We start from the raw sequence: 27,306 nt of genomic DNA, 5'->3' as shown, positions 1-27,306 counted from the left end.
GGCGCATCTCCGAAATCATACGTCCAAAAAAAATCTAATTTTTCGCAACATCTGTTAGAATTCAGAAACTAGCCCAGTCGGCGGACAAAATTAATACAAAATCTAAAAAAAAAAAATCCTAAAAAAACAAAACCTCAAAAAATATATATATATATAAAACAAAATTTTTATTAAAAAAGAAAGCTATAAAAAAAAAGAAAAGAAACGGAGTGTAAAATCTCATCGCAGCCTCCACGTGGCATACTCGTGATTTCTTGGTAATATCAGCTAATAGCAGGGGTATTTTCTTCGCTTTTGAGCTGTACATCATTACCAGTTAACTGGTTAAATTAAACAACTAACAATAAGTGGGAACACTGGCAGATAAGAGTCAAGGCACGGGCATTGATGCGCAACTCCATTACTGCTAAACCTTATCAAGAAATATACATTAAAAATGTACATTTCAGACTCTTAATTACTAATGAAATCATTATATTGTAAACCATCGACGATATATGTGTGACGGTGGCATTTGTATATTATCTACTAATTTGTGCGGTTTCTATGCGGCTTCTAGTGGGTCTTTCTTTCTGATTATTAATTTTGATTGCAGCGACAAGTGTTGTGCGTGTCGGGTTTTGGAATTCTAATTTGATTTTTGCGTATTTGTGTCCGTGCTAAAGGTGAATCAAGAAACGGCCGAAAACGTATATTTTTAATGCACATTTGTTGATAATGTTCGGCAATAATGGATTCGCGCACCGATGCCTGAGACTTGGCTTTTATCTGCCAATGTTCCCATTTAGTTGTTTGTGCTCTGAGCCTGTTGCTGTTATTATTAAATTAAATTAAATAAACATTAAAATAAAGTTCTGAAATTAGCTGATAAGTTAAATTTTTACTGGCAAGTTTTAAAACTTAATTTATCTTCTAATTGCTAATTTCAGATACAATTTGAAATAATCATTTTATTACTAAAAATATTATATTAAGTAATAAAATAGTTATTTCAAGTTGTAGTTGAAATTAGCGGTAAAAAAATGAATTATAAAAAATAAATACACACACACACACACACACACACACAGAGTAATTCAGAACGAGAGTAATAAATTTTGTTTGGAAGGTCTTCTGAGTTAAAAATGTCAAATGTCAATTTGTCAAAATTTGTTACATTTGTTCTGAATTATCCTGTATATATATATATTTTTAACAGATACATAAACATTATATATGTGTATATACAAATTGCAAATATTAATTAATTCACATTCTTCCTGATTTATTGAGTTAAGAAAAAATAACATTTATTTATTCACACATATTCACGCTACAACTTTAATTTCAGTAGAATATTAGCTTTATTTAATAGTTTTTTTATCGTAAAATTTTTATTTTAAGATTCTTCACATCATCCCTAAAAATCTATTGATATATATTATTTGATTATACAGCTATAAATTAAAAAGCAGTCATTTACTGAAACTATTATTGAGACACATTATTTTATATATATACAATATTTATTATTTTGTTTAAATTATATTATTTATTTTTTTTTTTTTATTATGTTATGCTGAAATTAATGTTCTTTTATGGAAAGTAAACAAAATAAATATAAATATAATATATGAAATATAGAGAGAAAAAGAACATGATTGAAATTTTATCTATGTGATAAAGTGATCTTATATTTTTATTTACAATAAAAGATATTTTTTATTACATTTAATTACATTTTTTGATAATAATGCACTGGTACAATCGCTTATGTTACGTTAAACGGATGCATCTAATAATATTGTGAGTCTCGTATTAAAAAAAAAAAAAAACAATCTGATATGCAATGTTTAAATAATAAATCATTCTTAGCTCGTCGTGATATGTATTCAGCTGTATTACACATGTGTGTCCATATTACTTGATAATAGAAGGCGCTTACAGAAGAGTCGTATAAAAGCTGTATTATAATATTATATGGCGCCAATGAATTACATTAAAACCGCGATGCAGCTCGTGACGCAAGTGATTTTATTGTATCTGTCAGTTGCGTTTTGTGGTACGACCTTTTTCACAATCTAAAATTGATAATAATTAATCAAAATTTGAAAGACGGAGAGATTAGGTTTGCCGCTATAAATTTCTTTAAGCGCATTCCCTAAGAAAGCGCATACATTCAAGAAAATTGCATATGTAATGAGACGTAATATTAATATATTACAATTTTTATAATAAAAGCAATTAACAAGAATATTTTGATTAATATGCCTTTGTGATAAGTGAAGTTTGATATTCTATTGCAGATGAATCAGAAAATATATTTTGGCCAGATTTATACGAGGTCATAGAACCTCCTCCCTATTACATCGATAGATTCCTGCAATATGAAGATGCAAATTATAATAATGCGCCAAATAATCCGCATTACATCGATACGCAATTGCAAAATCAGAGAGATGAAGATTATCTTCAGAAGGATGTGCCAAAAGTTCCGTATTACCCCAACACTCAATCGGAATACACAAAAAGTACGCCACTCGCTCGATTTGAAGATCGGAAAGATAATCCGCATAATCTCTCATTTCGGCATCGCCAAAAGTGGAGGAAATCTCCTGTTGCCGGACTCGATAATTTGAGACCCATCGATGAGAGATCTTGTTTGAACGACGTGCTTCGCGCGAATTCTTCGCTATCGAGTCCCGTCGAGTGCGCTCGCACCTGTCGGAAAGGTGACCGCAGGATCTGCTATTATAATTTTGTTGTGGAGTATTATCCAATTAACGGAATGTAAGTACTATATGCGTCTTTTGTTATTTCTATGCTCTTTATTATAGACACGACGTGTCATTTGAATATTCTTTGTATATTTGACAGATGTGAAACTTTTCTTTCTCCGCAAATACATCTTATTTAAAAAAATACGTTTTTATATATTAATATGAACATAAATTTTATAACACTCTGTTTTCTCTGTTTCTTGAATGAATAAAATAATTACAATAAAACAGTAGAAATTCTTAAGAATATAATTGCTGCTGGTGTATATCATGCATAAAAAATTTAATACAATATTAGAAAAAATACACGAACCATTTTAATTTATTATTTTTTTATTAAAAATAATAAAGTAATAAAACAGTTAATAGTTATATAATATATTTTACACATAATATTTTTTTTTTTTTTTTTCAAAAATTACTATATATTAATTGTGTTATCCAAGTTTGATCATGACAGAAACTTATTCTGCATCTTTGAAATAATCAATTTGTGCTATATATTTTTAATTCAGAAAGAATCGACAGATAATGCATTTTTAATGTTTTTAAAGGGCATGCAAATTGTGCGTCCCCAATGCGATCAATGCTTTCTGCAGTAATTGTCAATGCGTACTTGCTGATGGTGTTGAACGTTCGGCGCAGATCGTAAATAGACAACTGCCAGGACCGGCTATCGAGGTATGCGAAGGTGACCACGTAGTGATCGATGTATCAAATCACATGTTCGGTTCCGAGATGACGATTCACTGGCATGGACTATATCAAAAAGAATTTCAATACTACGATGGTGTGCCGCATATAACGCAATGTCCTATTGAGAGTTATACTACATTTAGGTAATTACAGATTAACGATACTGCATGTTACACGATCTAAAATGTTATGTTTAAATCTATATCAATAATAAAATAAATTAATCGTCTGGTTATTATATTTATGTAGATATAAAAGTAAAATAGAGATAAGCATTTGCTATCAAATTCGAGAATAGTAATTTTGATTCTGAAAAATGCGTATTATAATTAATTAAAAGTGTAATTTCTATCAGCCTGTCAAACAACGTAATTAATATTATATATTATTTTTACATTAATATAGGTATCAATGGGGTGCAAACAATGCGGGAACACATTTCTGGCATGCGCACAGCGGTTTGCAAAAGATGGACGGTGTTTTTGGTAGACTCATTGTACGTCAAACTCCCGAACGCGATCCTCACAGTCATTTATACGATTACGATCTCTCGAGTCACGTTTTAATCATTAGTGATTGGATGCACGAGCCAGCCGTGAATCGTTTTCCCGGCAAACGTTTCAATCAGACCGGCCAAAATCCAGACTCGTTACTCATTAATGGCAAAGGAAAATACACGGTACGTTTGACGTTATCAAAAGTTATAATAATCCGTAATAATTTGTAATACGTAAACAATAGTATGTATTTACAAACACGTTGACATTTGTAATACTTGCAAATTTTTATACATTATTTTTTTGAAGCATGTCTCTACTCGTAATTAGTTATTAATCTTGCTTTGATATAAAGATCACTGATCTTATATAAAATTTATGCTTTTTTATTATTTGTATTTATACGAAATTGTGACGATTGACGAATGTAATTTTTTACAGGATAAAAATACCGGAATCACTACAAACACTACATTGGAAGTAATATATGTGGAACCTGGTAAACGATATCGTGTGCGTATAATCAACGCATTTTGCACGGTTTGCCCTGGTATGATCACCATACAGGATCATAACTTGACCGTTATTGCTACGGATGGTCGAGATATCAAACCAAAAACGGTAGATTCTATCACATCGTTCGCAGGTACATCGTGTTTATCACTTCCCTTCATTCCATTATAATTTTATAATAGGATGAATATTATTTTCGATTATATCATGCTATAATAATAGATTATGAAAATTACATTCTTAATGCAAAGCTATTTTATTTTATTTATATATATATATTTAATTATGTACTAAATAGTTATATTATACTTTTATATTTTTAATTATTTGTTGTTGTTGACTTTTATTATATGTACTTCTATATTTTTATTTTTTAAAAATTTTGATTTCTTTTTACTAAAATCAAACGAAGAATTTTGATATAATGATTATTCCAGGTGAACGTTACGATATAGTTTTGGACGCCAACAAACCCATCGCCTCTTATTGGATACAACTTCGTGGTATGGGAGTATGCGCGTCTCTTGGTATACAACAATTAGCTATCTTGCGTTATAAAGATGCACCGAGTAAATCACTATTGCCTTCTCCTAGTTACAACGAAGGTCTTCCTCAAGGCGTCGTAAGTATATCCTTAAGTTTGCTATATTATCTTATGATATATCGTAGTACAAAGAGTTAAAAGTATTGAAACTAATATTGTTCTGAAATATATATATATATGAGATTTAACGTTTTTCCCCCGTAATTGTATTTTATGTACAATTTCCTTTTTTTCTCCTATTGACACTATTTACAGAATTATTTTTGTAGGTTTTAAATCCATTAAATGCTAGTTGCGAAGTACCGTTGGACGACAAGATTTGCGTCAGCGAGCTAGATAGTATAGAGCCGATAGATAAACGTATACTTCAACCGGAAGCCGACATAAAGTTTTATCTACCTATCGGTTTTTACCTTTATACACTGCAGGAACTTTTCCAACCCAATCAGTACGACAGGTTTTTGTGTAAGTATAATAGACATTTCATAATAAAACATGAAAAGAGACATTATAATGAGGATAATGTTCAAATATCGAACAAAAAAAGTGTTGAAAAGTTAAAAAAGAAATTAATATTGCAACTAAAAATTAAAAATATGAATAATAAGAGCATAAATAAATATCATTTATATTTACAACAATATTAAGTAAAATGTGCTAATGTTTTTATTTCTGACATAGTGGCAGCGGGTATACTTTCTTTAAGCGGTATAGTCGACGGTATATCGTTTAAATTTCCATCTTCTCCGCCACTTTCACAACCTAAGGACATTCCAAACAACCAATACTGTAACAGAACTATTTTACCAGAAAGTTGCGCCAATGGTGCGTGCGCGTGTACGCACAAAGTGGATATTCCGCTCAATTCAGTTGTCGAGATATTGTTGGTAGATGAAGGTAAGTATCGCTATTTCATTTCAGCATTGTCCTTTGTGTGTGTGTGTGTTTAATAGATTTAAAATTATTTATTTAATATTTTTAGATATATCAGACATGCCTTCGATACGTTTAATTATTTTCATTATTCGAATATACGAATTACATTTAATATTTGCAAGATTTTAATCAAATTCAATCAAATCGCAGTTTAAGAAGAAGAATTAATATTTCTCAAATATTTTTTAAAAAACATTTGTATTTTTCATTGCAGTACAAGGGATCAATTTGTCTCATCCATTCCATATGCACGGATATACATTCTACGTGATGGCTATGGGCGAAGCCAATACGAGTAGTATTAACTGGAAAATGGTACAGGAAATGGACAGAAAAAATCAAGTCAACAGATGCTTCGATAAGCCGGTCAAAAAAGATACCATTGCGGTACCGTATAACGGCTACGTTGTATTGCGTTTCCTCGCAAATAATCCTGGTAAATAGTTAAAGAAAATTTTCAATATAGAAGGAATACAACAGAAAGCGTAATTTTTTTTTATAATATTATTTATATTAAACATAGAGAGTATATCATCTTCGTCAACATATATCTTGTAATTTTTTACGTATATAGTTTTTGTATCATCTTATATGTTCACATTAATATAGAAATATATAACGTAAGTATAATTGTAAAATATAAACGATTTCGCTTCTACATAATTTTTCTCTTCTCAGGAAAATACCTACAATAAAGATGGTTAACAAGTACGTATTTTTTTGTAGGTTACTGGTTGTTCCATTGTCATTTCATCTATCATCAATCAGTCGGCATGGAAATGCTTCTAAAAGTAGGCAACCAGGAGGACATTCCGCCAGTGCCAAGAAACTTTCCGAAATGCGGCCAGTATTCACCGACTATTGGATACAACGCGTATCCTCCGTTCGTCCAAGGCCCGCAAAGCCCGCGATATCCATAATCGCGATATAAGATAATTTATAAAAAATTGTAGATACAAATAATAAAGGTACAAATATGCGTACGAAAAATTGCACGCGGATATAATAATATAATTATTATTCCGAAAACAATATCTTTTTTTTTATGGCATCTATTCTTCTGCATACGTAATATCCATAAATGATTAATCTTCACTATGCAAGTGTAACACTGAAGCATATGCGTCTACAAAAATTGAACGAAATTGATTTTTTGTGAACAAAAATGCACAAGTACATTATGATAAAAATCGAAAATAATGTTCGGATCATATTTTGGATATATCTCGGTCTATTTCATGCTATGCCATTCAGATCCCTGTGTGAAAGTTGGTCCTGTAATAAAATACTCTAGTAAACACATCGGGGAAAGCTGCTACCACATGCAAGCACAGCAAAAGATACAAGGCCAACCAGAACATCATCAGCAACAAATGGGCCACCGGAATCACTCTATCGAAACAATATATTTAATATATTTTGATGTCTGTCAACATTTTTCGCATCGATATATATGTAGTGTTAATTTTTCGAACTTTGTGTAATTGTGAATAAACGAAATTAAAATTGTTATATTTTTGTAAGAAAAATGTTATATCATTTTTATCGGAAACGGCTATAAAGGAAGATTATCGACGAAACTTTTTTTTTTCTTAATTTTAATTCACAGATAAGATCATTACTCTCATTTTTATAAACATTATAATGATCGATTACTCTCTTATTCCTTGCAGCAATAAAATTCAATCGGTAATGCTACAAACAAGGATATTAATAAGACGAATTTTGTTTTACATTGCTGTTATTACATAGTTATCGTGAAAATCTTTCTAAGAAGCGAATAAAAGAACGTTCCGCTAGTATCAACTTTTTCTAACATGCAATCAGTCTTTCCTGATCATAACATTGTACGTATAGTTCATATTCGGCATTTATAAAGGCACATACATGTTGCGATAAATCCGTAATTATAACTAAATGTACAAGAAGCTATCTATATTTATGATTATCAATAAAAAAATGCAATTCTATCACATCAAAATAATCAAACATAAAGAATATTTAAGTGAACATTGTGTATATTTGATTTGTTCCTATTGTAGCAAACCTGTTGTATAATTATCACCCAATTAACAATATAATTTTTGTTAGGAACATATTTATCATTTTGTATATATATTCATCAATGATTAATCTACGTGAGTCAGTTGTAATTTCTTTACAAAAAATTCATACACCTATCTATAAAACTGAATGTATGCGCAAATATACAATATTATCAAAAATTGAAGAATATTATTTTATTAGAAAATATAATTTCAATACGATATCGTCGTTTGTGAATCAAGATCTCTTTGTATGATAGTCAATCCACGTTTTATAGTAAAATACTCTGGTAGATACGATTAAATCCGAACCACACGAAGCATAATTGTAGGATACGAGACCAATCAAAACACCATCGGCAACGACTGGACTGCCGGCATCGCCCTATCGAGAGAATGTATTTAATATACCAATGTAAATTGAAATTCAAGAATGTATATTATTACATTAATTTTCTTATATTCAGTAATCAATAATCTATGCAATATACTGTAAATTTTTTTTCTATATGAGAGAGAGAGAATTTAAAAACTACTTTCACAAAAAAGAATAATTACACTTATTAGAAGCGACGAGTTTTGAGAAATAATATTTAAATAGCAAGAATTTCGATTTTTATTTTTTGATATCAATTCATAGATTAAATCAATGATAGTATGTGAGTGTAATTATGTTATTTTTAAATTATTCTAAATTTCAATGTTGTAACAAATAACAAAAACGTTTCATCTCTCTCACACACACACACACACACACACACATATACATACACGCATGCGCACGCACAAACACGTATTATCTATTTTATACGATTACTTACGTAGCATATCCCTTCACTTTGCATTCCATAAGCACATAGCTTCTTAATGTCGTTGAAATTTCTACTGTATGTCTTTTCAGGACATCCTTTCACTATAATCTCTTGCAAATGATTGGGGATTGGACCGCCGTTCTAAAAAGAATTGTTTTCAATTTAGCTAAGATATGATTTTACAAAATGTAAGCTATTTTATTATGATTCTTATAGAACATTGCTTTTATAATTTAATAATAACAGCAATAGACTTAGAGTACTAACAATTAAGTGAGAAAACTGGCAAATAAGAGCCCAGATACGTGTATTAGTGCGCGAAATTATTATTGTTATATTTGAGTAATAATGTGTATTTTAAAAAAATGTACTTTTCGAACCGTTTCTCGATCCATCATCAGCATAAATATGAATATATAAAGAGTATATTAGAATTTTAAAATTTGACTGCAACAACAAACGTTATGTATTATATGTCAAGTTTTAATATTTTAATGTAATCTTTATATGTTTACATCCATGTTGAAGAATGGATCAAAAAACGGCCCAAAACATATATTTTTAATACACATTTATTATTAATATATAATAAGTTGTCGCACTTCGCGTCTTGGCTTTTATTTGCCAGTTTTCCCATTTAATTGTTTTATAATTTATATCTCATAATTTGTAATTTTTTATTTTGACAATAGTACATAAAATATTTTCTAAATGACAATTAGAAAACAGATGTCCGTATAACATATAGTCAAATTTAAAATACAAAAACCGCGAGACAAAATTTAATAAATTAAAGAATAAAGGACATTACATATAAGTTAAAAGATCTTGAGTTACATAAATAAAAATTGAATTATAAAATAAAAATTTATTATCTTAAAATTGTTTCTTTTTTTTATTTTTATTATTTGATTATTATCATTACATGCTATTTTTGAAAATAATAGCTAATATACTATACATTTATGCTTTTTAATTAATTTACCAATTTATTAAAATAGAAAATAGTCGTAGAAATAAAAAACGATAGAAAATAAATTCTTTTCTTTATATTTAAGATCTGATATATTCTGAAGTAAATTATAAATAAACCTTGAATTTCTAATTCTTATTAAAAAAGAAAAAAAATTCATTTCTTGAATTCTATTTAGAATAAATAAATGGTGTTTTGAAATCAGAATGATAAAGAAATTATATTGTTCTTAAAAATTCTCAAGATTAAAACTGTATTCGTCAAAGCGGCCGTGAATACTATTTAGATTTCACATAATGTATTTTATGTTTTTTACCCAGAGTCTTCCCCAGCCAGTAATTAAAAGAGGATAATCCTCATAATTTCGATCGGCATTTGGCAGAGTAATCGGCTGGACATTTTCTGAATGATTAAACGAAATAGCTTCCGGTATATAGATTAAACCAATATTATTAAGATTTGACAATTTATTGTATCCAGCATGTACTATGACGTCTGCTACTTTATGTAACGCATAGGGTTTATCAAGGTAATTGCTTCCAACGGCGACATTAATATTAAATGGATTATTGATTCTCCTGAAATATAGATAATAATTATTTCCATGTTTCTAATTTGAACAATACAAATGTGTTTAAAGCTAGAACGGTATTAATTGCGTATAAAGTAAATAGGCTGCGTCTCTGAGAGGTGGCAAAAATTATTGCCACACAAATATTTCTTAAAGTTTTTGCACTTCTCATTCCTCAGACACAAGATTTTTAAATTAAATAAAATTTATTTCGCTGATTTTTATTATGTAAAATTGGGCAATTAACAATCATTTTTGCAGAATTGAATACACGAGGACTGTTCTATCGCGATTTTTTGTCTGACAACTTGAAAAGCATTATCTTCGGTTACCATTGCATTTTTAGATAATCATCATATTGATAATACAATGACAAAGTACACGAGTAGAATTCCATTCACGTGCATTTTTACAAATATAGCGTTTCGTAACGCTGAGTTATCAATTCTCGCTATACTCATTGAACGGATAAACGGTATTATTAAATTACATTAATTTTGTTCACGATTCTTATTTCGTTATTTGAATAAAGATTGGGCAATTGAATATTAAGAAATTAAAATCTCGAAAGAAAAAATATACATACTTAGTAAGACATTGCGCGGTGGTAATGACATAGTGCTCACTGATGATGGCCCCGCTACAAAAATATCTATTATCGTTTAATGAATCTCTCAATGATGCCTGATAAGGATATAAACCATCCAGAGCATCCCTGCCGTCGACAATCTGCGAACTCGGCAAACCTATTGATCATAAATAAATAATCTGTCGAATAATTATTGCGATATAAATAATTTTGAATGTAAAACTGCAAATTAAAAGATATAAGAAGTACATTCAATATACAGATAGATAGATAATAGAGAGATGATATATTTTTTTACAATTCATTCGAAATGTTTCATGTGCGCGATAAAAAGATGACATATTATGCGATATTAACATATAAATAAGCATTATTGTTACGATAACGATTTTTGTGCAATGCATTAAAATCCCGAATTATTTTTCTTCTTCAATAGGATTTTACGTAAACAGACTTACCGTAGGCGTTAAACGCTAGGCACGAGACTATAAGTCCAGCGAGAGCATTCATAGCGATAAAATACAATCTGGCACATTTGAACATATTATCTTCAATTTTATATAAGTATCCTACGATATCGATTGAAATAATTAGTTGACACGTATCTATATTTAAGTTACGCTTATCGAGATAAGATACAATATAAAATATATGTGCGCGAATGGTCGAGTATTTAAAATGTTGCCATCTATACAATCATTGTATAAATAATTAGAAGCAAACGTCAGTTTTTGGCAATCGGATAATAATATATCATATAATTTTCAATTGAATTTTGCAATAATACATATAGCGGTTAATTTGTAAATATGAATTATAAAACTCCATTCACGCACTTCTATATATTTTTATAATATACAGATATTTTTAATATTTATCTTATATATTTCTCTTTAATACTTATCTTATATATCTTATATATGTAGATTCGTATAGCAAATAATCATATATTTTGTTTTCTCGAAATTTACTTTCCCTAACAGATAATATTAAAACATTAATCAGCATAAAGTTTCAATATTATAACTATAATACTTTTTCTATTGTTTTAACATGCGATTGTGCCTATTATTTCTACGATTATTTTATATTTATATAAATATGTTAGTATAAATTGGTTTCACAATATAATTGATTAAAGCACGCATTCTTAATTTAATTCGTCATCGCTAAATCACGCGTATGACATTTAGATAAAAGTTAAATTATCTCTTTTCGCAAAAGACATGCTGATATAAAATGATATATTCTTATCATTGAAAATATTTTAGGAAATAAACAAGTTTGAGAGATAATGCCATTTCATATAAAATATGATATGATAAAGTATACACTAAAAGAGAATCTCGCAAACCTGGAAATTTTGATTTTGATGAAATTTTACATACATGTAATGGGAGAAGGAGTGGTAAATAGATGAATTTAAAAATTTTCAGTTGCTGCCTAAAAACGATTCTGAAGGATGAAATCACCCATCATATAGAGCGATTTTTTGATTTTCTCGTTATATCTCAAAAATTAATTGTGTATATCAAAAAATGTTTTATACAAAAGTTTCATAGTAAAAACACTTCTATTTAATCGAATTAACAAAATTTTGAAAAAATAATTATAACAAAAATTTTTCAGAGATCTTTGAATAAGATTATTTATACACAGAAAAGATTATTTATATATGAATAAATAGAAAAATTTTTAATTGACGCTAGAATTACAATATAAAGAATTATAGTAAGTTTTAATAAGTTTAAAGAATTATAAATATATTCGGAATGAATATACCTTTATTTGATAATATTATAACGGAACAGATATTTTTTCTTATAGAGATGCAAAAATAAATTATGAAAAAAATTATTTTTAATAATTGTATGAATGTGGTTAAATATATAGATATGTTCTTATGATGAAACTTTACACATATATAGGTAGTGAATAAATTCTTCTCGCAATAATCTTCTCTCGGACGCTGTCATTTTTCATATCTTATGTCTTTATTATCAAATTGTAAATTAAAAGTCCATTACAAAATTCATTTATTACTAAAAGAGAACCTCGCGAAATTAACCGAAATCAACTCCATATATGTAGAGTAAAGTTTCATCAAAATCAGAATTTTTTGGGGTTCGCGAGGTTTCCTTGTAAGTCAATATATACAATATCAATTCATATAAATTCGTTGTCCCATTTTCATGTTATGTTTGCAGTAAATGCGTCGTTTTCACAATGGTTCTGTATGAGATATAAACTCAAACAATTGCATTTATTATTAAATAATTGCTTGTTTGTTAATAACAAGAAAAAAAATAAATTAACAAATATCTTTAAATTTAGGTTATTAGTTTTATGGATTACTAGCCTATTATTATAAATTACTAGCCAATAAAATATATGTATATGTTAAAATATTTGATTAATTTGTATTCTTAAGATGGCGCTAAATTTGATTTACAATTATTAACCGATTAACAATAAAATATTTGGAAAAATTGTGTTAATAAAGATATTTTGCGGATAATACTTTTAAATCTTTCTCGTAATATTAAAAATCTATGTCATTTTAGAATAAATTTAATGTACTATACTTTTAAACGTCTTAAATTATATATACATTATATAAATATATATGTATAAGACAATAGACAAGTGTCATACAAGAGACAAGGTTGTTTGTCATCGCGGTATTCTTTTCGAGCCAATCTTTAAAAGCGGATACTCTTGTATATACATCCGGAGCACCAACTGCACATGGTTTAGCAAATGAGGTAATACCGATCTGAGTACCATGGGCAATGAGTGGACTACCGGAATCACCCTAAAAGTGACAACACTATTATAAAATTGAAGAAAATCGTGGTAAAAATTTTAAGCTCTGTCAAGACAAAGAATTAAAAGAAATAGAGTAGACTAGTTAAATTACAATTAACTTTAATTGTAATTGAGTGCCTTGAATTAATTGAGTTTTAGAGCCTTATAGAACTATTAGATAAAGAATAAATTAACTATTTGTTTAATCAAAATTAATGATAAATACTTACATGACATGCCCCCTGACCATATTTTGAAAATGCGCAAATGTGACTATCCAGTATATTCTTGAAATGACTTTTGCAGGTTGTTTGTGAGTAAACTTTCAAATCGAGTTTTTGAAGTTTGTTTGGAACTTTACCTGAGAACTAAAATTAATAGAAGAAGTATAAAATGTGGATGAAAAAGATTATCATCTAATGATAAACGATGAAAGATATACATGTAAATTGATATAAAATATAAAGAAAAATATGAGTGATTGATTATTCCTTTTATGATAATGTTTATTTAATTCATCGTTTCTTACCTCGAGTGTTCCCCATCCGACCAATAAGCAGGATTCGCCAACTCGAACGAAATCATTGATTGCGACAGGAATCGATTGCACCACATTTTTGAATACTATGTCTGTTTTCAGATGAAGTAAGCCGATATCATTATGGAGTAAATAAGGATTGTAATCAGAATGGATAATGACTTTCTTAACATTGTAGACATCACCAGCGTTCGTTAAGAAATTCGTACCAGCATGAACTGTTACGTCTTTGAGAAGTTCAGAATTAGTAGAAAACCTAAATTATATATATATATATATATGTATATATATGAATTAATTAAATTATAGATATACAGTTGCTTGAATAAACAAATTCAATAGATTATAATATTGTAATAGATATTAAAAGTAAAGAAGTCAAGAAACAGTAGAAAATTAAAATATTCAGATATCGGAAAATAAAGATATGCAAAAATCCATTCAAGTATCAGAACAGCCAAATATTAAATATCGATAGATTAAAAAAATTTTTTTGTTTTTTTTGTGTGAAGCAAGAACGTGATACTTACGTCGTAATGCAATGAGCTGCGGTGAGAATGTGATGTTTAGAAATAATAGATCCACCGCAAAAATGATTATTGTTCAATCTCAGAGATACCATGTAAGGATGCCCGCCGAGTACAGCGTCTGTTCCGTTAACGATATAAGTGCCTGGCGATTCTATTCAAATAAAAAGCAATGGTAAGTATTACAAAAATATGCACTTGAATTTAAAATATTAACTTTAAAAATATTTTTAGTACGGTAAAGTTTTTTTTAATATAAATTACTATTGGGAAAAATATATATATATATATAATTTATTTTGCAAATATAATACATATATCACGCGCAAATTGGTACATCTTTTTTACACAATTAGGAATATATATATATATATTTTTTTCCCAATAGTAATTTATATTAAAAAAAACTTTACCGTACTAAAAAGAAGGGAATAAGGATCTGTTAGTACTAGTTTTAAAGATTGTAGGTTGCAGAATTAGTACTAGTCTGATTTTAATAAAATACATTTTCGATGCTCAAAAATATACAAAAACGTATATCTCTCTTACGTTTTACACATCGCTATGAGAGATTATAAATTCATACATTACACATATATTTTTGTAACGTTGAAATCTGGCTCATCCTTCTTCCCCGATTTATTTAATTAATATTCATTATATATATTTTATCGAATATAAAAATATTTTATGACGTCTGTTTTCACTTACCATGTCCGACTACAGCAGTAATAATCAAGAGACTAAAGAATGAATACATTGCGAAATAAACAAGCTACTCTTGAAGATAAAACGCGCGCTACTTTATATATATTTATACCTAATTGTGAGTGATGTTATATAAGTGTCATATAAAAATACATACATATATCATGTTATCAATACGCAAGGATCAGATAAATTTGATTAAACCAAATCCAATCACATGATTTTGATAACTGATCAATGTTATTAATTGAAACTATGGAGGTAAAAATTTTATTTATATAATTTAAGTAACAGTAAAATAATTTTTCTGTAACTTAATGCGTTCTACTCTAAAATTTATATAAAAAATTTTAAATTTTATTAAAAATTATAAAACGAACTTCTTATTCTCTACGTTCTAGTCTCCTTCGTGATTAGAACTCTTTAAAAAATGCCAGAATATCCCCAATACTCTACACGAGAACTGTTTTAGAATAAAAATAATTTTTCAGAATCGACCAGCGTCATATAAATATTGAAAAATAATAAAGGAGCTTCAGAAATAATAAACAAATAATTAGAAAGGACTCAAGAAACAATTAGCGGATGTACGTCTAAAATAAAGTCAAATTCGAAACAAAAACACGCAACAAAATTTAATAAATTAAAAAGATATTTCAAACAAATTAATATATCATGAGTTATACGAATAAAAATTAAATTATAAAATAGAAAGCGCAGACGTGTTTCAGTTCCAAACTGGACTTTTTTCAGTGTTGAACAAAATTAATTAAATTAAATAGCTAATAACGGTCAATATAAATAAAAAATCGGAAACTGCAATCAACATGCGATTTGTTTATTATTTAAAAATATGCTTTGGAAATCAATTAATAAAAAATAAAATCAATTAATAAACAAATTATTTAATACTGTTATTTGTTATTTTTACTTATATTTTAGAGGAATTTTCATGTCAAATTCATCTTACAATTAGATACGCTTCTATATATTGTAATATTATATAGATTTATAAATTTTGACTTTTACAATAATAATACGAAATAAATTGTGAATAAAGAAGCAATGATCACTGTAAATAAAAACATTGTTTTCATTATACAAAAGACATAAAGACGTTTCGATAGATTTATTAATTACTTTTTGTGTATAATTTACATTGATAATTTATTTGATAGGTGACAAAATGTAATACATTTTTTCAAAAATAATTCACACAAATTATATTTTAATTGAACTATGAATCATATACATAAATGGATTGGCATCTTAATAAACAAATTAAATAATTTCCTATAGCTTCATCTTCTCAATAATCCAAGAGGTAAAACTGCTCACTCTCGTGTATACATCTGGATATCCAACTGCGCAAGGTCGACCGAAAGAAACAATTCCAACTTGACTTCCATTAGCTACTAAAGGACTACCGGAATCACCCTGGAATGATGTTCCAATTAATGAGACATAAATATTGCAATTGTTTATTATTATAAATTGTGATAAATTATTATTATTAAAATAAGCATTCATTTGATAAGAGATTTAATATTAAAATTGTTTTTTTTTTGTAAAAAGATATATGTATTGTCATTTTTTTATGTCAACGATATAACGACTTACATGGCACGCTCCTTGTCCTGCTTTAGTAAATGTACAAATATGGCTATTTATCACATTCGAGTGTACGGACTTACATAGTTGTTGAGGATAAATTATTAAATTAATTTCTTGCAAACTGTTCGGGGGATTGCCACCCAGCTAAAAGAATAAATGCATTGTTATTTGTCAAGATCAATATTGAAAAAGAAAAATAACGAACAATTTATGATAATAATTTTATCTCGTAACTTGTTGTATGCGAAAAAAATTTTTTTTCTTTTATATCTTTTAAAAATATTGACTTTTTTTTCCGTTATATATATATGCATATAGCAAGTCTTTTTGAAAATATCCTACGAGTTCAATATTACCTTAGTAGTTCCCCACCCGGATAACGTACAAGGCTTGCCTTCAAGACTTATATCAGTTGTTGAAAGCTTTATAGGCTGCACTACTTTACTGTATTTGATAGGCTTTGCAAGATGAACTAGAGCGATGTCATTAATGAGCAGTGTTCTGTTATAATTTTCATGAATAGTAAAATTCGCTACTTTATACATATCTCCTGTTTGGTTCAAATAATTTGTGCCGGCGTGGACCGATAAATAACTTAATAAAGATTCCGTTCTAACAATGAGAAAAAGTATAAATCTATGATAATCAAAATTGAACAATATTATTAATATTAACTAATATTAAGTTTTATTAATAAAAGGAATTTAATAGAAATTGTAATTAACATTAAATTGTTAGTATCGAAATAATGTATCAAAAGAAATACAATATCGTTCAGTATATATAGAAAAAGACTAAAATACGTCAGATGTATATATAGAAAAAATCAATATATATATATATATATATATATATATATATATATATATATATAAAATATGTCTTATTCATATAAAATAGGTATTACATATTATAATAATTCTCCAGATGCAATAATTCTAGAATCTCTCTCATTACTTTTATTATAATCATATATAATATAATTATTTTATTTTAAATAATTTAAAATAGCGTATTTTTTATATATATTTATTTTGCGTAATTATTTTTAGGTTCATTAAAAACATTTTCAATTTATTTCTATAATTTTTATCAAAACCAGAATGATTTAAAAGAATTACAACTTTTTTATACCAAAACGATTTTGTATCTAATAGTTCATTATTTCGTATGTCCCAAATATATTTGACATATTAAGAAGTTAATTGAAAAATTATATTTCAGCAATAAATAGTATATTCAAATACCCTTCGACACAATGTGCTGCAGTGAGAATAGTACGAGTATTTAGGATAGAACCACCGCATGTGTGTGAATCGAGAAATCTCAATGATATTTGATATGGATATTTGCCGACAGGAGCATCCTTGCCTCCGACGATACGAGGAGATGGGGCTCCTTTTGACAAAAATAAATTAATTAGATTTTAATATCACGAAAAACATATAGTATTCACATTACTATACGCATGTACACTTTTAATAATAAGATCAAGTTAATGTTATCATATATGTTAACAATATCTAGAAATTATACATGCACATGTTTGGCAAAATCAGATTTATTGATAAATTTAAAATCGAATTTTCCTTTTCTAACTGTTAGTAATAATTCTATTAATCGCATTAATTTTCAATAATTATTTATGGATTAATATACCTTGTACGGCGTATGCCAGAGCGACGAATAGAAGACAAACGAATGCATGCATCTTTGATTACAGATTTATTGATACTAGCTGAAACGAAGATGCATTTCATAGGTTTATATATGTTCCTAGAGTACGTAGCAAAGATATGCGAATCACGTGTTTATGACATTTCTCAACTTACCTCATCACGATATCGCATATGACAAAATGTACTCAATATTGTTATTTATAATTCATATACTTTAAACCTATATAAATTGAGATAAAGATGTTAGAGAGCTTTAATTAAATTTACATTTATCATTATTATCATTTTTTTTTTCAAATTGGAAATTACGTTCGTTATCTAAAGAATACACAGGCATACAGTTCATTTATCGATTATTATATCTGGAAAATTGCATTTTATGATAACATCAATAGAGAGATAATGTCGTGTTCTACAATTCATTACAGTTTTAACATTATAACGTGAACAGAGTTAAGTCAAATGATAAATTTGATAAATAACAAATAACGAAGAAATAACTAAGAAATAAAATTTTATTCATCAACAGAAAAATAAATAAAATAAATAAGTTAATAAATATGTAAGTAAATAAGTAAATAAATAAATAAGTAAATGAATAAATAAATAAATATATAAATAAACAAACAAACGAATAAATAAATAAACAAATAAATAAATAAATAAACAAATTAATTAATTTATTATTATATATATATATATATATATATTAAGGTGTAATAATGATTAGCACATTTCATTACAATCATTACTCTATTAGTTTCATGACGTATTATAGGTTGTACATGCATTGATTGGAAAATAGAAAAATGTACATAAGTGTAAAAATATATCTTATTTGATTTATTATATTTCATTAATCAACAACATGTTCTTCGAACCATTTTGTGAATGCGGACACTCTAGTAAATACATCAGAGTATCCGCGAGCGCATGGTACGCCGAAAGAAACAATACCGATCTGAACACCATCAGCAATAAGAGGACCACCAGAATCACCCTGAAAATTCAATAAAGACAATAACTATTTGTTGAACAAAGGCATCATCCAATCTATATCATTTATAATACATAAGTTATGTCATAAATAATATCAAAAAATATGACTTTGCAGATATACTTTTATCTACTTTCAATACATTTAACTCGATAAATTGATTTATGATAATTGTGAAATAAGTAATACAAAATACATCGTGAAAAAGTTTGCAGAGAAACATACAGAGAGAGAGAGAGAGAGAGAGAGAGAGAGTTGAATTTATGTTTGATGTTATGTTTCAATCGATAGTATATATATATAGTGTCTACATACAAAATGTGTCATATACATATATATATGATACATTTTGTATGTAGACTCTTGTATATATAGATTTTTAAAATACTCTCTTATACTTATTTATTATTATACGTGTCTCTCTCGTGCAATATTTTAAATAATTAAATATTTGAGAAATCGGTACTTACATGGCACGCGCCTTCGCCTGTTTTTGTTAGCGTACAAATATGACTAGATTGTACATTCATGTGTTCTTGTCTGCATTTATTTTGATCGTAAACCTTTAACTCAATTTGTTGCAAGTTATTAGGAATCTGACCACCAACCTAGATAATAAATTACATATTATAAAATCACATATGCAATGTCCGTAAGAAAATTTTAGAAATATACATATATATACTAAGTCTTTATATAAGATTAAAAAAATTCAAAACTTTAAAAACAAGATACACACATGGTTTAATATCGGCGATATTATTCCATAATTTTCTTTATTCTTTCATGCAAACAATTTATTATCTCAAGAACTTTCCATATTTGTCATAAATATTATTAACTATAAAACTAAAATAATGTAATTATTTTTTATTATTGAGAGATACCACTTTAAGATTAATAACTATATTAAACACAGAACTAAACACTAAACACAAAAATTTTTATATTTAATTTAATTTCCCAACGAATTTAATCCGATAGATACCAGATAAAGTCAACACTTTATGTATGTGTATGTGCACTCTTATTACATAAAATAAATGTTTTGCTATTAGTTTGTCTTATTTAATCAGCTTACCGATAATCTTCCCCATCCTGTTAAGATGCAGGGATAATCAGCGGGAGCGATGTCATCTTTTGCAAGTAGTATACGTTGTACCAGTGGCTTAAATTCTACAGCAGTTGACAGAATAAGTAAACCAACGTCATTGATTAATTGATAAGGGTCGTAATTCTTGTGAGTGATAGCTTGTATTGCCGTATAAACGACACCAGATTCGTTTAAATAATTTGTGCCAGCATGGATAGTTAGATCTCGCAAACTCGCGGGATTGTTGCTGTAACTGTCAAACAAACGTATTTTGACTGTTAATTGTTTTTCGCTTCTTTTAGAAGACAACGTTTTTCAAATATTTGTTTTCAGTATAACATTAAAAATCTATCCAATGTCATATCAAACATGTATATATAATATGAAACAGAAATAAAAAATATATACCTTATTATACAATGAGCGGCGGTGAGAACAGTGTGGCTGCTGACGATGGATCCGCCGCAACTGTGAAATCCGCTTTTTCTCAATGACACTTGATACGGGTACTTGCCGAGCGGAGCATCTTCTCCGCCAACAATTTGATCCTTGGGGTAACCTATGTAATCATGTGAAGAGATACGCGAAATAGGACAGAATGTTTAATAAAGATTTTTTGCGCCCCAATTGCTTTTACCATGAAAAATTTCAATAAAATAAATACTCGCAAGTGCACCTCATAAATTGTTATTATCAACGTTGCACATAATAATCCATCTTTTTTTTTTTCAGTATCGAATAATTGAAATATACGTATATTTTATTCAGATATTAAATTATTGCATCATTTATATAAGAAGGATACGAAATTTTGTGAAGAACACTAAATATTCTTCGGCGATTCTTATAATAATTTAAGATAACCCAGTTTCTACACGTCAATATAAAATGTAATATCTTTTGTAAGTAAGAACAATTATATATATATAAAATGAAAATAAAATATTGATTTCGTGATTTTATTTTTTAGCCATTAAAAAAATGAGAAAAGTTTAAGGAGCTCGCTTGTTCGCCCCAATTTTCTTATATTTCTCGGAAAGATTAAATAAATCTTTCCAGAATAATTGTATTTAACAAAATTATTTTAATAGTATTTATTAAGATATAATATTGATTTATTAAAATTTTAATAATATTTGTTCTTACTCTTTTTTCTATTCTTTTCTTTCTCTCTCTCTCTCTTAACAATACACACACACACACACACACACACATAGCGTATCTTCTCTCTTACCGTAAGCGGCTACTGCTAAACAGGCGACTATGAAGGCAAAAAATGCGTACATAGTGAGGTACTGTATGGTATACTGATAATAATGAAGCTTTTCATAAGTATATATACTTTCTGAGCTCTTCACTACACAGAAATATATTTTGAAATATATACATATATATATATATATATATATACATATAGTGTATATATAACAAAAATAAAGATTCTTCCTAATCTTCAACAGATTTAATCATTAGATGATATTATATTTGATATCATAATGATCTCGATAATTTATGCTAAATCATTAGACGTAAAGTCGAATTATCTATCTGCAAAGATCTTTATCGATCTTTGAAGGAAATTTCGAAATCTTTATCTTTGAAATACGTGATCCGATAATCGAAAGATTGCTATATAAAATCTTTATTTATTTATCAATTTAGTTGTTACGATTTTTTTATTACTATATAGTAAAAATTTATAATCCCAAATTTATTATAAATTATAACTGATATAAGAGTTTTCTGATAGATTTCTCTCCATCTCCTTAGATATTCTTTAGATAGAGAGATGATGGTATATTTACGGAATCGATTGTAGAGTATAAGATTCTAATGTATCTTTTATTGTGATAGAACTTAATAATGTTTAAAGCATGATAAGAAACTGGATTACTGTGAATAGTCAATATCAAATTTATATAAAAGAATTAATTGTTACAATGTGATTACTGAAATGTATTAATAATAAATGATATGACGTATAGTAACTGATCGCTTTGCTTATCAACATTACTTTATAATTCTTTTATCATATAATCATCTGGTCTATTAATATCAATATCAAATTAAAAAATTTTAAGACAAAAATATTTATTTCTATATTAGGTATTTATATCTTATTTCTATGTTTATGGATCTACTCGAAAAACAATCAGTTTCTTACTTTTAAGCATATAAAATTGTGGTTTCAAGTTATGTAAATAATATATTATTAATATTATTTACATTTTTCTCTAAATAAATTAATCTGTACATATATTGTACATTATAAATATATTTGATAATCTAGTACACATATACCCCCCCTCTCCCCCATACACACACACACCTACACACACATATAAATATATTCTTATTTAATAAGCTTTTAACTTTTTCAGATTTATTTTACACTAATTTTGTTTATTTTCATTTATAAAGCGAAACAGAAATTAATATAAATGCATTATTTTTAATGATTAGAAAATGAGAAATCTAGAAGCAAACCCGAGAATTTTCACTTGACCTAATTTTGTCAGATAGACGAATTTCTTAGAACTCTGCAACAAAATAAGATAATTTTACGAATTTTCTTTTACAATAAAGTATTCTGTCTTTCACATCACTTAAAATGCATATATAAAATGCATATTTTTGACAATAACATTAATATAAAAAAAAAAATACAATGAGAACATAAACATTTCTAAATAATTAAATTTTTAGTTTCCGCAGAATTATAAAAGGATCTTTCCCCTCAATAAATTCTTCATATCCACGGCTTCATCATTATTTGTTTCAAATTGTCTATTCTTCAGTAAATCGATGAAAAATCGTAGGCGTCAAGCGTTTTCCATTGATCACCGTTTGTTTATTTTTATTTTTTACGACTATTCCGAAATCTCAAGCATGGAACGATTGTTTAAAATCAAGTCATGTGGTAGATAGATTTGCTTGTGATTAGTCCAAATGGAGAGCCATTTCTGCAATTCACAAATTTATAGAAATTACCGAGTTTGCAACTAATCCCAATTTTTGAACCTCAATTTGAAAAGAAAATTGACGGATTTGCAATCAAACAAATTCATATATTATAGATCACATGTATCTCAAAAAAGAATATCCCTGCTTTAACTCATTTTCGCTAAAAAATAGAAATTGCCAGATTTGCTTTCGGACTCCTCAAATTTAATTTTTAAATTATTCTTATTGTCTATATTTTTTATACATTTTTTCTGCAAAAAAACAATTTTTAATTATATTTAAAACACAAGAATATCAGAAATATGTATCTATTAATATAAGATATCTTTCGTTTTTGATGATATTTTTGCATACAGTTATCAAAATAAATCAATTATTTATGCATATATGTTTATATTATAATTAAACATCCCGCAGAGATATTTTGATAAATAATTAGTAAATATGTTTTTAATTTCATTCACAAGATCGAAGATCTATTTTTATGTATTGCTATAATCAAATGGATTTTCCAACATGTTATCTAAAGAAAAATTTAATCTGTCTACGAGAAATTGTGCGTGAGATTTGACGTTATCTATGTCTGGCAATCTTTATCATTTGATATCGTAACTGTTGGATTATTTGAGCTATCATAAAAAGAGTAATGAACAAAATGATATATCGTTTTGCGATTAATTGTAAGCAATAATATGTGTCAGAGATCTTACGATTACGTAATAAAATATAAATAAGTATAATATTATAAAATATTTAAAAAAAGAAGTATTTGTACAAGCATTACATGATTTACACAAATGGAAAAATTATTGTAAAAATTGATTGAATAGGAGGTACAGAATTAATACAGGTACAGAAATCTCGTGTTAATATTGAAACAATTTATATAAATAAAATTATGAAGCAATTAATTTTTTTAATACAATATTAAGTTTTGGGAATAATACAAAATTATTTTTTTGCTAATAAATAAAATTATCGGGTTAACACTATATGAAGATAATTATAAATTTTATCAATTTAGTAATTTGCCGCTTCTCCTCTTTTTCCTTCTCTTATGATATATGGTTCGCTTTTAATCTTGATATGGTACATTCCCTCCAACAAAATTGCTATCACTTTCCTATACGTTAGACGAAAAGATAATTTATCTTCTCAAGAGATGGCGCCATTTAATATTCAGCGTTTATATAACGAAGGCAGATATTCAATAAAGAAATATAATAAAGACAAATATAATAATATATAAAAATACAACAACAAACGATAATACTGCAGATATCTTAGATAAAAAATAATGTATCTATGATATTATTGATTGATGTTTTATTTTTTTATATTATTACATGTTTCTGTTTTTTGTTATATAATATTACACAAATACGCATAATTTATGATTTAATATAATCTCTTCAAATTACAATATATATTCTGTAATTTTTATAGAGATTAAATTTTATATTAGATAATATAAAAATAATACGTAACATTTTTTATAATTTAAAAGAAATGGAAATATATTGCAATAATGAAAAATAGAATGTTCTACAATATTTGTATTGTTTCAAAATGTGAAAAGTATTAATAATATTGATATTAAACAGTTTTATGTCTAATTAAAAATTGCCGGCTACTTTTATTTTAATATTTCAAAAGATTCATATGTGTAACCAAAAGTGATCTTTGCTTAAAAATAAAATTCTCTGAACATTATAATAAGAATAAATTCTATATTAAAGTTTTATATTTAAAAAAAAAATAAAATAAAAATTAACAAAATCGTTGTCTATGATGTAAAAATGAAAATCTAGTATGCATTTGAATGAAATGAAATCAGTATATTAAAAGATTAATGTATACGTGAAGTTTTTATAGTACGTATTAGATTTATTTATATAATTTCAGTAAATCTTTTTCTGGCTACAGTTTAAGAAAGCATTTGCACAAATAAAGTTCGGACAGTGACGTAAACAGAGCTTAAGGTAGCTAAAGATTCTTTCTTCAAAATCTCAAAGTGCTTGCCTTGTTCACGTACTGTGACACGCCTTGTGAAAACTTTGTAACAAGAGCGAGCTGAAAGACACTGTTTGCAAATCATTAGTCTGACGATAGAGATGCGCTTGGGATGAGAAGGCGGAAGTCTCTTCAACACGATGTCTATATAGAAACAAGCAAATTGTGAAATACTCTTTGACAATTTAAATTCGTCGCCATTGTTTGTCTTATAAAATTGTAACTTCTAGCATAATTGCTAAAAAACATAATTGTTAAGCGAAAATCTTTTCTTTCATCTTGTATAAATATTTGAGAGAATCTAAGCTATATTTTATTCAGATGAAGGATAAAAATGTTTCAACGAGATTTCTCCAAGATGAAATTTTAAATTACATTTTACAGAAAGAAAACAAAAGGGTCTGCGTAGTATATCGTTCCGTCTTAAGATTCGTATTATGCGCGCGCACGCATTTATTTATCTAATTTTTATTTAGATAATATTGAGTTATAATATGTACATTCTATATTTAATTATTTTTTTGAAAAAAAAAAAGAATAAGTCATATAAATCATTTAAATTCGCGAACCTTGAATAATAAAGATTTTTCTTGTTTAATTAAATTAATAAATTTTTCCACGTGATATATTATCTAAAATGGTTAATATGTGGGTGTGTATATTGCCAAAAATAAAACTGCAAGCTATGTTCCGCGAGAAATATAAAGAACGCTGAGACAAAAGTAAATAATTTCTTTTATTGTACAGCCACAAATGAACACTCTACTATTTAGGTTGATTCTTATAGCGTAGCGGGAAATAAATACGAGGGATCCAGCAATCCCCAAGGATCGGGTGTGAAGGCGATTGCGAATAACAAGAACCCTTCGTCTAACGCGAGTCTTGATCCTGTTAACGGGATCATCCTGGCATCGTCGACGGAACCGTGAGAGAAAATTAGACGCATTTAGATTTCTTGTCGCGTTGCACGAATATATTTTGACAATTTGATTAAACAAGGGCAGAGATCGCGAGTTTGTTGCTCACTGTGCACGCTCGTTCTTGCATTCTGTAATAAAACATATTACGAGAGAATTATTTAATTATAAATTATTTATAAAATTATTATTATTATTATTATTATTATTATTAATCTTATAATTGCTGTCGCTGTGTCTAATGTAACTTATTGTAAAAGAACATCATATATATTAAAGACAAAAATTCGTGAATGTTAAACAATTCTTTAAGAAACATTCTAAGAAAAGAAGCGATCACAATTGCAGGGTTCTTTTTGTTCATAGTGAGACATTTATAATATACGTTAGGGCGATTTGCAATATGCAGCCATGATATTTACATATGCATATCATTTATCGTATCACTAGGGAAAAGGCTCCACGCCGATAACATCCCACAGGACTCTCTATATATCCAAATCGCATTATCGT

The 27,306-nt window shown here is 27.5% G+C and overlaps 5 protein-coding genes across 5 annotated transcripts; 1 reads left to right on the top strand and 4 right to left on the bottom strand.

Moving 5' to 3' along the window:
- The first annotated feature begins 1,970 nt into the window (after window positions 1-1,970).
- On the top strand, window positions 1,971-6,901 carry LOC138941504 (uncharacterized). Its single transcript, XM_070311249.1, has 10 exons — window positions 1,971-2,041; window positions 2,286-2,769; window positions 3,314-3,598; window positions 3,861-4,134; window positions 4,394-4,598; window positions 4,903-5,087; window positions 5,279-5,474; window positions 5,691-5,906; window positions 6,160-6,381; window positions 6,672-6,901. The coding sequence occupies exons 1-10, from the start codon at window positions 1,990-1,992 to the stop codon at window positions 6,863-6,865; spliced, it is 2,313 nt and encodes a 770-aa protein (XP_070167350.1). The 5' UTR covers window positions 1,971-1,989; the 3' UTR covers window positions 6,866-6,901.
- A 1,144-nt stretch (window positions 6,902-8,045) lies between these two features.
- On the bottom strand, window positions 8,046-11,446 carry LOC138941513 (chymotrypsin-2-like). Its single transcript, XM_070311262.1, has 5 exons — window positions 11,394-11,446; window positions 10,933-11,092; window positions 10,092-10,353; window positions 8,812-8,943; window positions 8,046-8,375 (listed from the first exon to the last, which is right to left on the bottom strand). Exons 1-5 carry the CDS (start codon window positions 11,443-11,445, stop codon window positions 8,229-8,231), a joined length of 753 nt encoding a protein of 250 aa, XP_070167363.1. The 5' UTR covers window position 11,446; the 3' UTR covers window positions 8,046-8,228.
- Window positions 11,447-13,361: 1,915 nt separating this feature from the next.
- Window positions 13,362-15,568, bottom strand: LOC138941601 (chymotrypsin-1-like). The gene is made up of 6 exons (XM_070311430.1): window positions 15,520-15,568; window positions 14,812-14,962; window positions 14,273-14,537; window positions 13,974-14,111; window positions 13,591-13,750; window positions 13,362-13,372 (listed from the first exon to the last, which is right to left on the bottom strand). The coding sequence occupies exons 1-6, from the start codon at window positions 15,566-15,568 to the stop codon at window positions 13,362-13,364; spliced, it is 774 nt and encodes a 257-aa protein (XP_070167531.1).
- Window positions 15,569-16,702: 1,134 nt separating this feature from the next.
- Window positions 16,703-18,860, bottom strand: LOC138941514 (chymotrypsin-1-like). The gene is made up of 5 exons (XM_070311263.1): window positions 18,790-18,860; window positions 18,378-18,528; window positions 17,487-17,742; window positions 17,137-17,274; window positions 16,703-16,953 (listed from the first exon to the last, which is right to left on the bottom strand). The coding sequence occupies exons 1-5, from the start codon at window positions 18,839-18,841 to the stop codon at window positions 16,810-16,812; spliced, it is 741 nt and encodes a 246-aa protein (XP_070167364.1). The 5' UTR covers window positions 18,842-18,860; the 3' UTR covers window positions 16,703-16,809.
- An 805-nt stretch (window positions 18,861-19,665) lies between these two features.
- Window positions 19,666-26,780, bottom strand: LOC138941600 (chymotrypsin-1-like). The gene is made up of 6 exons (XM_070311429.1): window positions 26,683-26,780; window positions 25,899-26,020; window positions 21,308-21,458; window positions 20,888-21,191; window positions 20,277-20,414; window positions 19,666-19,809 (listed from the first exon to the last, which is right to left on the bottom strand). The coding sequence occupies exons 1-6, from the start codon at window positions 26,778-26,780 to the stop codon at window positions 19,666-19,668; spliced, it is 957 nt and encodes a 318-aa protein (XP_070167530.1).
- Window positions 26,781-27,306: the final 526 nt, after the last annotated feature.

This window comes from Polyergus mexicanus, unplaced genomic scaffold (assembly GCF_030449975.1).
Source record: "Polyergus mexicanus isolate NDT 795.1 unplaced genomic scaffold, iyPolMexi1.0 SCAF_19, whole genome shotgun sequence".
In the NCBI taxonomy this organism is placed as follows: Eukaryota; Metazoa; Arthropoda; class Insecta; order Hymenoptera; family Formicidae; genus Polyergus; species Polyergus mexicanus.
The sequence above is the reverse complement of the archived record's forward strand: the minus strand, read 5'-3'. Positions and strand labels throughout refer to the sequence as shown.